Here is a 14793-nt window from a genome sequence, read left to right as displayed (position 1 = left end):
ACATATTGAAAACAGAACCATCTTGTAAGAATTGTCCTCTAGCCTCATCCCACTATTCCCAGGAAGAGTCTGTTTCCTTAACAAATAACCTCTACTACAAGTCTAGACTTCCTCCTCCTGGTCTGAAGCAGCCTTCATGCCACAGTTTTTTGGCTTTCCTTGAGGTCTATATCTTTTTATTTATTCCACATTGGGCAGAGCATATAGCCTACATCAGTTTCTAGGCTCCTTGCACTGCATTTATTAACTTATCAGAAAGACCCTAGCAGAGACATTCCCATCAGTTCTTGCTTTTCTTCCCAACCACTACATAAAATGCATCACGGGCTTGAGATACTCATCTTGTTTCTGCTCTGGAGCTTTTACAAATTAAGATGACAGACTGTTCATGAGCCTGGAAGCAAGGCAGTGGTAACCTGACCCCACTGAAATCAATAGTTTTGGTACAGACTTCACTGAGGCCCAGATTACCAGCTTCAGAATCCTACTCTAACTCAAACATGGACATCTCCTCTGAGCTTGGGCACTTGACTTTGCCTTTAAATTCCCTTCCCCATGTAAAGATGAACACAATGTTGCTTAACTCGCTCCATAGGGTGTTGGTAAAGTTTGTCAAGCACATTCAAAGAACTCTGGAGTTAGAAAGCACCATGATACTTTGCTTTCTAAAGTATTACACAGGAAGATTCCACTACACCCATAAACACACCCTATTCTCTACACCTCTTTTCAAGCATCTCTTGCTTTTGTAGTGCCTATTTAAATAAAGAGGGGCAAGGGGGGGGGGAGTTATGGCATGGACCAAGGTAAGTTTCCCAGAATGCCTGGCTCTTAAAGCCACATCTATACTTTTTCAATATAGTTATACAGAAAACCCTCCTGCCAACCCAAATTCCAGTTTCGCTAACTCATTATAATCATATGTGGCAGCTGCTGGCAGTGCTCATGTCAAGGAAAACATCAAGCAGGGGCCAGAAGGCTAACATATAGCTCTAAGGGAATCAACTCTACCGTGAGTTGTTATTCATTTGCATGCTCTAGCACATCTGTGAAGGTCTGCCTCATTAAAAAGCCCACAGGAAGCCAGGCTAGTTCCTTAGAAAACTACAGCCCTGCATTGGTATTAGTGCATTATGGTTAACAACCCACATATTTTCCTTTTGATAGGCTGCATAAGGATAAGGGTCTAGGAAGAGAAGGAAAGTTTAAAAGATACGTTGGCCCATAGATTGGGGGTGGGGGTGGGGGTGGGGGTGGAATAAAGTAAGCACAGGTCTTCCTATTTACCCAACTCAGCTTGGATACTAAGCCATAAGATCCTCCTATTAACTCCCTGGGGGTTGTCACTGAGACACTCAACTTTTCAAATGTTGTCACATAATCAGTTATGTAGAAAGTCTGTAAACAACACAGCTTTGCATCAGCTCTCAGTTTAAACATGTATATCCTGTGATTAACATATTAATTGTAGCCTGAAGTGATCAATGTATCTATTATAATTTGGCCACTAGGTGGCGATGTAGTATAAATTACTGATTGCTTTCAGTTTTTTAAGACATTTGCATTACATGTGTTTCTATTATGACTGTTTTTAGTAACTCTCTTGTAACTTTAAGTATATGGTAGATTGTCATCACATGTTAAAACTGTTCTGTAATAGTTCACAGTACCCCCACTGCTTATTTTGATCTGGAAATTGAGTCAGATTCTGAACACTGATGAATTGTGGTGGAATGACTTGTCATTGTCTAGTTGGGAAACAATACAGTATGATTTATTTGATTTCTTTTCTTATATTCCTAGTGCCTTCCCTCTGTTCTTATAAAGCCATCGTTGCATATACATTCTCCAGCCCAAACATGAGTTTTGATTTTCTAGCCTCAAACACACTTTGTTGTCATTGCACCACTGTTCAGTTCTGACCCTATTTCCCACTGCTAAAAGCAAAGCCAACTGCTAACTAGTTTCAAGTCCGCTCTTATGACTATGAGGTGAACCTTTATATCTAATAATACTGACAATTTTGCAACCTGTTTAATGGTTGTAACTAAGTGAAATAGATGGTACCTGTGCTGAAGAGGCAGCCTGAGGACTGCATTGTACTAGTTCCTAGGTGCTCTCTCAAACAATTAAGTAGCTGGTAAGATACTACACAGTCTTGCTGGCTTTTTAATCTTTGTGTGTATAATCAAAGGAGGTTCCCTCAACTTGTGCCTAGGCGGGTCAAGCTACAGCGCCACCACATTCCAGCTTTTTGCTGAAAGTGCTTTTATGGCAGTACTTGGTGTGCTGCTACAGCAACCACATGTGGCTATAACTCAACAAACTCTTGCAATAATACTTCAGAATAAGTTTCTTCAAACCTTCATTCTAGAGTTGACTGGAAGTAGAGGAGCCCAAATTTTATCTGGCAATAGCTGATGCAAAAATATGTGACTTTATTAAGCATTCCCTAGTAGGAGCAAACTCCCTCCAAACCCACATGGAAGTTTTTTTTCCTAAGTGCTAGGTAACACCCCATTAGTTTTATATGTGGTGCACACGGTGTAGGAAGTATGTTTTTAAAACCACAATCGGACTAGCTTAAAGAAAAAGGCTTGTCTGTAACAGTCTTGTTCAGCTTGGTGGTATTGAACTAAAATATTATGCTAATACAGGCTTTGCTACAATGCTGCATAAATAGCACTAGCTAGAAGGCTTAAGTGGCTCATATTTACAAGGAGATTCACTTCAGTTTAAGTATTGTCTGTACACAGAGCTAGTGGGGCCAGCCTTTTTGTGCCCCCACCCCCCATGATTCAATTAACACTATAAAACTGGAAGTTCCTGTTTAGTTATGGGAACTCCTGAAGGGGACACCATAATCAAGTTAAAACTCACTAGGACAAAGTTTTCCCCACCAATGATGATTGATGCCTATATGATTAGTAGGGCAGCTGCCCATCTCTTATCTTGATTGACAGGCTAATAAGGGAGCTGGGGTTATCTTTTCATGGTTAACACACAACCTAACCAATTGCTTTTAAATTATTGCTAATCTCTCAGAAAATAAGCAGAATGCATAAATACACATTTCTGGGGCAAAGAAGTGTTTACTACAGCTTTTACTTCTTATGGTCTACAGCAGCCTAGTTCTGAAAACATACCAGAATTTAGTTATCACTTTCCAGGACTAAAGGGTTGTTTTGTTTTTTTTTTTTAAAGAAACTTTTTGGTTCTAATAAGTTGTTCTTTGCTTCAATTAGGAGTAAAAGAGAAGGGAGTTTTGTAATGCAATTGTCCTGCAAAGGAAAATGCTTTAAATTGGGTAGATTATGTGAGCAGACCACCTGTAGGGCATTCATGCCTTTTTTTCTATACTGCTCCAACCCATGTCTTGCTGCCTGCCGACTGGCTAACAATGGAGGGAAAAAGCTGTTTAAAAGGCTGTTCTCCCTTTTCCCTCTCCTGTTAACTGTTACAAGTCTTCCTCTTTTTATTTATTTTTCTTAAAAATCCCACATCTTTAATTGAAGAACTTTAAGGCTCCATGGTGGCCAGTTCTGCAACAAGAGGAACGCAGCAGCAGGGAAAGAAACTTCAGACTATACATCATGTTTGGAGAAGAGAAAAGATCAAAGTTTTTCCAAACTCAAAAGAGACCAAGTTCCCTACAGATTAACCCTATTCAGTTAGCTCCTCTTAAAAGGAACGATGTTCTGAGCCACTGAGCAGACAGGTAAAAAGTTCAACAATTGCCAAAGCATTCTTCTGTTAATTCAACAGCCTTCTACTCAAATTAGCTTAGCCTTGACAGAAGAACAATACCTTTTCTTTTAAAAAAGGACCATATTTGATATACAGAAGTTAAGTATGAAAGGTTAAGATGTTAACCTGTTAGTTTAATCTGTTAAGGAAAGACTGACCTAACAATTCCCAACTCACTGTTCTACTGTAAAACATGATCTATGGATTTGAAACATTAACCTTTACACTTTAGCAGTATACAGCCCCTCTAAAGGCAGGTGCTTACAAAAAAAACAAACAAACCAGACAATAGCTATGAAAGGTAGGGTGAGTGTTCACATTCCTAAAATAACATCCATTTTACAGGATACATAACAAGGCATGTGTGAAATTACTGCCTTGTACAACTTTAGTTTACATACAGTATGATGGCTTACAGAGCAGCAAAGAATTATTATAAGGCACCTCAGGTTTTAGAACATTCAACAAGTCAGTCTAAAAAATTGTTTCTTTAAAAAACCTCACATTAAGTTAAAGATAAGTAACTGTATTAAGGATTGCATTGTAATATAGCTTATAGTGACATCTTTCAGTGACAGTTAACTACTAACAACATCTGGAATAATCAGGGTAGGAGGGGGAAGCTTGGAAAAGTCATTTATCAAAAGTCATTTTATTGACAAAATAGAATACTCATATTTGCTCTTACAGGGGGAGCCTCTAAACTTTACAAAAAATGTACAGACTGTATAGCTTTGGATATATACATATCTTACATATTTGTACAAAGTAACAAATAATTATATAAATACACTGTTTACTGCAAAACCCGTATTTATTTTGGGTGTATAATTAAGACTGATTTGTGTGTTTAAGGCATTTGCCTGGTCGTTAAGAATACCCAAAACCTGCAGTCCTTTCAGGCCAAATAACCTCCTCCCTTGGACTGGGTATAAGGAGGACCCTCGTTGAAGGGAGCTCTACTGCAAGTCCCCAGAGAGAATCAAACTACTTCTTGTCCTGCTCTCTCCAGAAACTGCTGAGCCTCCTCCACCCTTTTCTGCCAGCACAATAATAAGCTGACGCCTTGAAGTACATGCTCCCTGCATATGAATGGAGATGGGGAAGAAGGGGAGCTAGTGCTTGGGGCCTCTGCCGGCTGAATTGTTCTGCACAAGCCGTAGCTAATGGGGACCATTAGGGGTTCATTAATGGCACCAAACAGTGAGGAAGCATTTCATACAGGCCAGCCCCCACCAAGCCTCTCCAGCTCTCACACTTGAGACAAGGGCATCTGCTTGGGGTAAGACACAGAACTGGCAGTGCCCGATCTCCAAGTTAAGCCAGTGCTGACATCGCTGTACATGGAGCCCCCGCCTCCTCCTCCCCCCGCCAGTCCCCCCACCGCCGAGGCAGCAACCTGCCCCCCGCCCCCTGCCCCAGGGGGCCCGGCGGCTGCGGCTCCCTTGCTCGCCCAGCAGCAACGGGTGCAGAGGGCCCTCCAGGACTCCAGGGTCTTCCCGGACCAGACCCAGACCCCGGAGGTGATGCCCACCACCAGGCACATGAAGTACTTGAGCATGAAGACGGCGTAGTCGGGGCGGCGGGCCTGGTCGGGCTGCTGGTCGCGGAGGCAGGGGCAGTTGTGCGTGGCCTCCCAGCGGGGCCGGTTGTGCTGCTCGTAGAAGAGGCAGGCCACCACGCTGGCGGCCGGCACCGTGTAGAGCACGGTGAAGAGCCCCAGGCGGATCATCAGCTTCTCCAGCTTGTGCGTCTTGGTGGGGCCGCCCTGCTGCTTGATCACGCTGCGGATGCGGAAGAGGGAGACGAAGCCGGCTAGCAGGAACATGGAGCCGATGGCCAGGTAGATGAGCAGCGGCGCCAGCACGAAGCCCCGCAGGTTCTCCAGGCTCTGGTTGCCCACGTAGCAGATACCGGCCACGGGATCGCCGTCCACGGAGCTGAGGGCCAGCACGGCGATGGACTTGACGCTGGGCAGCAGCCAGGCGGCCAGGTGGAAGTACTGAGCGTAGCCGGCGATGGCCTCGTTGCCCCACTTCATGCCGGCGGCCAGGAACCAGGTGAGGGAGAGGATGACCCACCAGATGGAGCTGGCCATGCCGAAGAAGTACACCAGCAGGAAGACCACGGTGCACAGCGCCGGGCCAGTGCTCTCGTAGCGCACGTGCTCGGCCACAGCCAGCTCCGGCTGCAGCTCCGCCGCGCCCCCTGCCGCGCCCCGCCCGCCCGCGGCCCCAGCTGCTGCGCTCCCGCTAGCCCCAGCTGCTCCGGCCCCGGCTCCGCCGGCTCCCGCCCCGCCGCTGCACGCCACCTTCTCGTGCCCGGCCACCAGGCGCACCAGGTAGCCGAGCGAGACGAAGAGGTAGCAGGCGGCCAGGAAGATGATGGGCCGCTCCGGGTACTTGAACCGCTCCATGTCGATGAGGAAGGTGGAGACGGTGGCGAAGGTGGAGAGGAAGCAGAGCACGGACCACAGGCCGATCCAGAAGGCGGTGAAGGCGCGCTCATCCGGGCTGAAGTAGGGGTTGTGGCAGGGCAGCGCGCAGTTGGCGATCTGCCCCGTCTTCACCCGGTTGTAGAGCGGGTGGCGCTCGCTGGACACGGATACCATGGGCGCCCGGCACTGGCAGCCCGGCTCGCAAGGGGGAGGCGGCCGAGGCTTGCGGGGGGGCTCGGCCGGCGGCGCAGCGGCCGCGGGGGGCCTTGCAGCGCCACCCGCCTTCCCGGCGCGGTGCGGGGGCTTGGCTGGGGGCGGCGCGGCGGTGGTGAGGTCAGTGCGGTTGTAGTCCATGCACAGCGTGTCCGGGTTGCCCTGCTCCGGCAGGCGGTCGCAGCGCATCCTGTCTGGCCAGGCGAAGCCGTACTGGCGCATGAGCGGGGCGCAGCCGGCCTTGGCCCGCTCGCAGACGCTGCGGCAGGGAGGCAGCGGCTTCTTATAGTCCTCCAGGCAGATGGGGGTGTACATGCTGCAGAGGAAGAAGCGCAGGTCGGCGGAGCACTGGATCTCCACCAGCGGCCAGAACTGGTGCACCTCCAGCCCCGCCTCGTCCTGCGTGTCGTGGTTGAACTGGTTGGGCATGTAGGTGTAGTTGTAGCCGATGCCTTTGCACAGGGGCACGGTGATCTCCTGGCACGACAGCTCTTTGGCCGAGGAGGCAGCGGCGGCGGCAACAGAGGAGGCGGCGGCAGCAGCGGCGGCGCTCGAGCGCTGCAGCAGGGAGAAGGCAGCTAGCAGCGAGGTGATTTCCAGCAGGTAACTCCGCTCCATGCTCGGCGAGAGGCGGTAGCCGCCCGGCAGCTCTGAGTCCTAGTAGCGGAAGGCGCCGGGGGCACCGCAAACGCCCTGAGGAACGGCCTCTCCTGGGGCGCCCCGCCGCCGGGGTGTATTGTCCTGCAGGCAGCCCCGCGTTCCGCCTCTGCCCGCAGGGCGACCCCCCCGGCTTGCTGCTGCAGGTGCCCGGGAACGCACCGCCACCCTCCGCAGGGCTCGCCGGGCCGGGAAGGACACAGCCCCGGGGACGCTTCTTCTGGCTTGTCTGGGACAGAGGGAAGCCCCGCAAACAGCCCGCTTCAGCGTCTCCTGCAGCGGTCCAGGGACAGGCGCGTAGAGCCCGCGGGGGTGTGCGCGCTCAGTCCGCTCGGGGGAGGCTTCTCAGCCGCGCTCTCATCTCCTGTTGGCTCAGGGGCTACACCCGCGCTCCCCGCTGCTTCTGCGGCCGCTGGGCTCCCGGCCGGGTGCCGCAACTTTCGCCTTCAGTCCCTGCGGTGCCCAGCCAAGATGGCTGAGGGCTCCCGGAGCCGCGGACCTAGCCTGCGCGGCCCCCAGCAGCCGGCCCGCACCGCCCGGGGGTCCCCGGTGCCCCTGCAGCCGTGCGAGCTTCCCCGAGCCCGCAGCAGCACGGTCCGGCCGCAGGCGCTGTAATCCCTCCGTGCCGCTGCGGAGCCACCTGGGTCTCGGCAGCCACAGGGCCCTTTGCACAACTTCTCGCTCTCCGGCCCCGACAGCGCCAGGCCGGTCACCGCGCTCTCATGAATATTTATAGCGAGCGCTGTCAGGCCCCGCCTCTCTCTCACCAGCCACCTATCAGGCGGGCTGCGGGCGGGGAGCAGGGAAGCCGGCCTTCAACCTCTCTTAAGGTGGAACGGACCCGGCTCTCTGCCCTCAGCACCTTGTTTGCAAAATCCGATGGGCTCGTTATCCCTCGTGATTTTCTAGGGGCGATGTATGTCTGTTCCTTTAAGGTGCAGTTTATTAGCTGTAAATGTTTCCTGGCAGGCAAGTAGTGATGAGACTTGCTTAAGCAAGGAAGAGGAGACTCCCTTCTGGTTTGGGGGCATTTCTTTCTCTTTTCGTGGTAGGGTTTCGGAGACCTCTGGCTACTGCTTTGCGTAAGAGTAAGAATAAGTTTTCATCTGTGTTTTAAAATTCTTTAGGTATCAGAGCGCCAGCGTTCCTGAGAACGTGTTCCCAGTGAGCGTCGATCTTCAGTGGTTTCTGCAAACAATGTAAAACACTGCAAGTCCCTTTTCCTGTATTGGAACGTACTACAAAATATTAGCGCCAAATCCCTGGCTGAAGTGGGAATACTGGTGGCAGAAAACACTGCTCAGAGTAGATTTAGCCTCCTCGTCTTACATATTTTGTTCGAGTTTTTATATCAGCGCTTCTCTAAAACCATAACTGTGCCTTTAGGGCTTCCTTATACAATGCATCTGTCAAAAAAAAAGTGTAAGCTATTAATGATGTCAGCTACCACCAAGGATATGTAGCAGATAAAGCATAAGTCAACAAAGATTTAGTCCCTGAGATATATATATATATATATATATATATAAAAAGTCATAAAAATGCACTCACCAAACAGAGCAATTCATTAAGCTAGTATATATATAGAATTTGAGTTATCCCAGTGAAACTGACAGCTGGTTAAATTTTGTGTGTCATTTTAGAGTGGTTGCACTTCCTCACCAGGAGCTGCTTAAAACAGATACTGTTTACACTTGGTGGCAGGATCATATCACCCTGCAATGAAAATTTCAGTCGGAGCTTGGATTCTACGCAGTGGAACATAGATAAGTTTAAGTTTAGGTAAGTCTCTTGCCTGGAGAGAACAAGTTTACAGTGTTGTTGAGAATTGTTTTGCAAGGGCACAGATAAAGGATTAAGGGGAGCTGATGGAGCACAACTCCATATGCTGCTCATGGCTTTGAAAGTCTAAGGAATAACTAAATCAGTTCTGAATGAAAACAATGGAGGCCTTGGGAGGACCTATCCTATAAACCCTGACAGTCTTTCAGTCATTCCTGGTACCTGGAGATCAGAGAGCATTGGTAGTTTATATAAATGCCCATGTTTGTGCCCCCAAATTGTCATCTTTTTAGGGGTCGGATCTTGGCATCAGCTGTAAAGTAGACGTCTCTGCTGAGTTCAGTGATGAGGGGATACTGACATTAAGAAGAATTTCTGCTTAATAAGTGATGGCACAATGTCATCCTTAACGTTTAAAGTTTGACTTTAAAAAACCCTATTCATCTGACTTCTTGACATGGTGGTTGGCTGTTTCTTGTAAAGTCTCTTTCTGCTGGATTAATGATAACGCTGGCCTTAATCAGAGCAGCTGGTTTTGGGGGGGAAGGAATTGAAAGAAACTTTTCAGAACGTTGTTGATAATATAGGCTATTTTCTTGCCCGGTGTTTACTCAAAGCAGTTGACATTCGGGGAGATACAGCCTGCCATCGATTTATCACTGGACTTCTACCCACCCTCTAAATAATTGTTCCAAGTCTCATTTCAGGAAGGATCTGCCCACGATACAGAGCTTGGTTACTTGGATAAGCCTAAAATTATCCCTAACTGAGTGTAAGAATCCCGAAAGTGAGGGCTCAGTGAAACACCCAGAATATCCTTTCTAGAGGGGGAAAATATTAAATAAAAGACTGAAAATTATAATAATAAACACAGCATCGCCCTCAGAAAGGCAGGTATGTAAAATAAACATGGTTTAAATATCGATTGGACAAATCTCTCCAACAGATACTCAGTGGGGAACAATATCTAGGCAGGAGGTGACAGTATTTTATTAATTCTATCTCCTGTTCCACGTTTGATTCTCATAGTTTAATGGGTTCCGAACTAATCGCTCGCTTTCAAGTTGCACTTCTAGGATGTAGGTAAAACGAGATCGCGGTGGGGATTTTGGCTTCTTTATCTGCCACTTGTTAGTGCTTCAATTAACCCTTCCCCCTCACTTTCCAAACCACCTTAAATGAGAGAGGCTAGGGAGGAGGCGGGGAGGCCGGCAGCCTGGCAGGTTCATTTACGCTTGTTAGGACATCCCGGGGGGTTGTCTTACTCCTAGAATGGAGTGTTTATTTTTTAATTGATGTGCTGTTTCATTTAGCGCTTGTATGGAGCTCACGCTGGGACTGTAATTACTGTAATCGCAGGAACAAGCGTTTCAGTGAGCCAGGAGGGTGGCAATACGGTGGGACTTATTTTTGGTGGTGGCAAATTTTGTGATTTATCAGGTTTCGAACCAAAAAAAAAAAATCTAGTGTTAGGAAATTAAGTTGTTGAAGGGAGAAATGTAAATCTTCCTCAGAAGCTGGCGGTCAAGCTGTTAAATGAGTATTTGTAGGAAATTAAACACGTGGCACAAACCCAGAGCGAGAAGTTGTTATGCTGCTTCTGCTAACAGGCTCCTCTCCCTTCCTTTTGGATTTAAATGAATACATAGATTATCTAGTTAGAAGGAAATGGGTAGTAATGAGGCAATAAACAAGTTTCCTATGTAATCATTTCGGTAACTTGCCAAACAAACGCAAATTCTCCTTCCCTCGCCCTCCTCCCCCAAGGGAAACCCGATAATTACAAGCAAAACATCGCAGATCCGCATTTAAATACCACGCGTTACCATTTTGTGTTACAAGGATTTCAGGTCACAAAATTAATCTTACAGGAGTTTCCCTGTTACTTTTTGTCAAATTCAAAACTACCGCTAAAGGATCTGAAATCTCCCTTTTCAGAAATCTTGATAGTTCACTGGGCCCATACGATTTTGCTTAATGTTAAAAATACAAGGAAAAGGAACTCTGAAAACTTGCCACCTTTTTGATAACTTCGTCCCTTAATCATTTGGAAAACTTCTTCCAGGTCACTCACTAGAACTGGATCTGATGATCCATATTAGGAGGTGTTGCTTTGTTGCCTACTTCAAAAAGTATCTCAGTTAAAACTTTTTCTAGGAGGGTGTAAAAATGAGGAAACCCAGTCCTAGGATCTGGTATGAATCTGTAAATGACCACTTTGACAGGAACACTACTGGTTGTTATAAAGTACCTTTTACACCCTGCTTAGACATTGCACTGCAGAGACAACAGATGTGAAGTGACTGTTTCCAAAAGCAACAGATTCTGTAGTTTCCATTACTGTTTTTCAGCCTGGAAACTCAGGAGAGGTGTTGAATGCTACAGTTTAGAATTACTCTACTAGAAATAGAGGAAAATCACTGAGTTCTCAGTACTAGGTGCAGCTTAAGTTTTACTGTTATTCACTGTTATGTTTCCTGCTTTTTTAATATTTTGTGAAAAGAGATGTAACCCCACTACAAAAATCAGAATCCATTCAATAACAAAATTCTTGTATTTAAGAAGCTTTCTAAGTAAAACAAGCATAAACTTGAAAATCATAGAATAAACTTGTAGCATGTTATAAATTCAGAACTTGATCATTCCTTTGGCTTATTAATGAAAGATGTGTCTAAAGCCCCTGAAGTCTGTTTTGACAATTCCAGTTACTATCTCACTGTAAAAATTAAGAAGAAATAGAGTAAGTGAGGATATTTGTGGAATCAGCTGAAGAAAGCTTTGGATTGATTCAGAGCAATGGAGCCTATTTCCATCTGCATTTCTTGTGTACCTAATCTTTCCCCTAAAGACAACGGACGTTTTGAGGTATATAAGGAATGCAGGATCAGGTCTTAACTGTGTGTGTGTTTTCCTCAGGAAAAAAAGCAGCTGCTTTCTGAAAAATTAGGCTTCACTATAGTAAGGTAAATAACTTAGAGCAATTTCAGAACAGTTGTCCAGTCATCAAATCATGCACAGGTATAAAGCCACTAGGAAGGAACAGTTACAGATAGTATAATCTTTTGCAGGAGTATTGATTAGCAAGTAGATAGAACTTCCCCATGCCCCAACTGTCACAGGTATTCTGTCACTTTAAGAAAGCAAATTCCTGATAGTTTGATGTGCCCAAGGATTTGAATAATTCCCAAGGGATAGTCTAATATTACCTCTAAAATGTCCATAAAGCAATTTTTATTAGACTTAACCTTGTGCCCTGAATGTTACCAGATAGCAACCAAATAACCAATGATACAGAAAGTTTAGTATCACATCCTAGTGATTGTTTCCTGAATATTCTTTGAAGGGAAAATCTCAACAGCCTCAATTGAAATAACCTTATCTTTAAAAGTGTATTTTGACTAATTCTCTTTATTAACTGAGATACTTCCATGATATCCAGGAGGACAGCAAGACTTCCTTTTAAATTCTTGTCTAATGTGCTGTATTATGCTTTAGTATGACATTGTCTACATTAGCGAGATCATTTAATTGAAATGCATTTACAGACACACACACACACACACACTTTGATAGGGAGGCCACAATCAATTTAGGTCCGTTACCCCAAAATTTATAGGAATAAAGCCTCCACTGAAGGTCATAGGTTCATAAACTAAGTTCAGAAGAGACCCTTATGATCATCCAGGGTGACCTCTAGCATGACAGTGGCCATGGAATTACATCCCGTGATTCCTGCCTCAAATAATTTATGGTTGAGCTAGAGAATATCTTTTTGAAAAACATCCAGTTTCAATTGGAAGACTTCAAGTGATGGGGAATCTACCACTGCTGTAGGTAAACTGTTCGATACTTTAAAAAATGTACACCTTATTTCCAATCAACTTGTTTAGACTCAAGTTCCCGCTATTGGATCTTTTTATTTGCCCAGTCACTTGTATGCTGGCATGGGTGCTGTCAACTCTGCCAGCTTGCTCAACCAGTGCACAAGGTAGTTAGCCAGTTGAAGACCTCCCTCACTCTTCCCTACAGGAGATCTCCCCATTTCCCCTACAGTGCTCCTCAACTCCTGCTCTGCAGCTCCCCAGGCAATCATCAGTTGTGGATTGCCAGTCCCTATCCCCTTCATGCCCTCTTCCAGTATTGTCATTCTCCTGTTGAGTAGTACTTCAGTCTGAGGAGGAGAAAACATGTCCTGTGGGGAATATTGTTGGGGGAGGCAGGGCAGAAGGGAAGAGATTGCAGTTTGTCAGTGAGTACTGCTGGCTGGCTGAGAAACTGCAGAGCAGGAAGACGAGTCAGAAAGGATTACTTGACAATGACCCTGCAAGGGAGAGCAATATACCACATCGTGGTGGTGGAGGAGAGTGGTTGCAGAAGAGGGCACTCTGTTGGTAGACTAATGAGTTTTGCCAGTTGAAGCTGTCCTCTGACAGTTGGCAGATGTCCCAGTTAGCTTGTGCAAACTTTACACTGATTTAGGATGGGTAGTGTGGATTACCCAGGACTCAACTGGTAAATCAATCAACTGCTATACAATTGTCAAGGATAGGGGTCTGTTAATAGCAAATACTTACCTTGCTGGGCTTTTCGGTTCCTTTGGGCCTTGCCTACAGGAGAATATCCTTAACATTTACTAATTGCACAGCTCTAATGGTGGAGTACTAATATAGGCAGGCCACTGGCAATAGTTGCCCTTAATAATTATGTTTTGACCTGCTTTGGGCAGGATTAGTTGACATGGTGGCTAAAATGACAGCATCTGCTGTACACTATAACTCATAATTGCTACCAGTGCAGAGATGTAGTGGTAGAACAGTGGGACACTGGAAGAGTCTAGTGCAGACACAACCTTGAGAGGCTAGTTGACAGCTTATACAAATGAAGTGTAATACTCCAATAGGGTGCAAATGTTAACCTGCAACCACACAGTGGAACCCATATTAGGTATCATTGAAAAATTACAACCCATACTCAAGGGAGATCCCATCCTGAGAGACAACTTTCCTGCACTCCCTCTTCTGGCCTTCAAACAACCTCCCTAGCTCTACAAACTCAGAGTCAGAAGCAAGCTCCCCAAAGACCAGGGTGGGTAAACTACAGCACGTGGGCTGCGTTTGGCCTGTCAGGTCTTTTAATCCAGTCCTTGAGCTCCCGTCGGGGAGTGGGGTCAGAGGCTTGCCCTGCTCTGGCACTCCAGCTGGGGAGCGGGGTTGGGGGCTTGCTGCACGGCTTGCAGAAGCAGCGGCATGTCCCCTTTCCAGCTCCTATGTGTTGGGGCAGCCGGGGGGCTCTCTGGATGCTGCCCCCACCCCAAGTGCCGCCCCTCACAGCTCCCATTCACCAGGAACCAGGGCCACTGGGAGCTGTGGGGGGCACCTGTGGATGGGGCAGTGCGCAGAGCTGCCTGGCTGCACCTCCACTTAGGAGCTGGAGGAGGGACATACCACTGCTTCCAGGAGCTGCTTGAGGTAAGTGCCGCCCGGAGCCTGCACCCCTGAGCCCCCCTGCCATGTCCCAACTCCCTTTCCCAGCTCTGATCCCCTTCCTGCCCTCCAAACCTCTTGGTCCCAGCCTGGAGCACACTCCTGCACCCCAAACCCCTCATCCCAGCCCTGCTCCAGAGCCCACACCCCCAGCCAGAGCCCTCATCCTCTCCTGCACCCCAACCTCCAATTTTGTGAGCATTCATGGCCTGCCATACAATTTTTATACCCAGATGTGGCCCTCAGGCCAAAAAGTTTGCCCACCCCTGCCATAGACCATTAGACACCAACCCAAAGCAGCACCAGACACTGCCAGAAAAACAGATGCAAAACCTGAAGACATATCTCCATTGGTATGATGATGAACAGTGCCTGCAACACACTTTTCAAGTTCTCTGGCCCTGGGCCCTACACATGCCTATCACAACGTGTGCTGTAGGTCCGGGGTTCTCAGTCTTATTCTTTCTGAGGTCC

The 14793-nt window shown here is 47.1% G+C and overlaps 1 protein-coding gene across 1 annotated transcript; it reads right to left on the bottom strand.

Annotated features, from left to right (window-relative positions):
- Nucleotides 1-2339: 2339 nt before the first annotated feature.
- Nucleotides 2340-11408, bottom strand: FZD8 (frizzled class receptor 8). Its single transcript, XM_030550145.1, has one exon. It carries the CDS (start codon nt 7013-7015, stop codon nt 5000-5002), a length of 2016 nt encoding a protein of 671 aa, XP_030406005.1. The 5' UTR covers nt 7016-11408; the 3' UTR covers nt 2340-4999.
- Nucleotides 11409-14793: the final 3385 nt, after the last annotated feature.

The sequence above is a fragment of the Gopherus evgoodei genome, chromosome 2 (assembly GCF_007399415.2).
Source record: "Gopherus evgoodei ecotype Sinaloan lineage chromosome 2, rGopEvg1_v1.p, whole genome shotgun sequence".
Lineage (NCBI taxonomy): Eukaryota > Metazoa > Chordata > Testudines > Testudinidae > Gopherus > Gopherus evgoodei.
The sequence above is the reverse complement of the archived record's forward strand: the minus strand, read 5'-3'. Positions and strand labels throughout refer to the sequence as shown.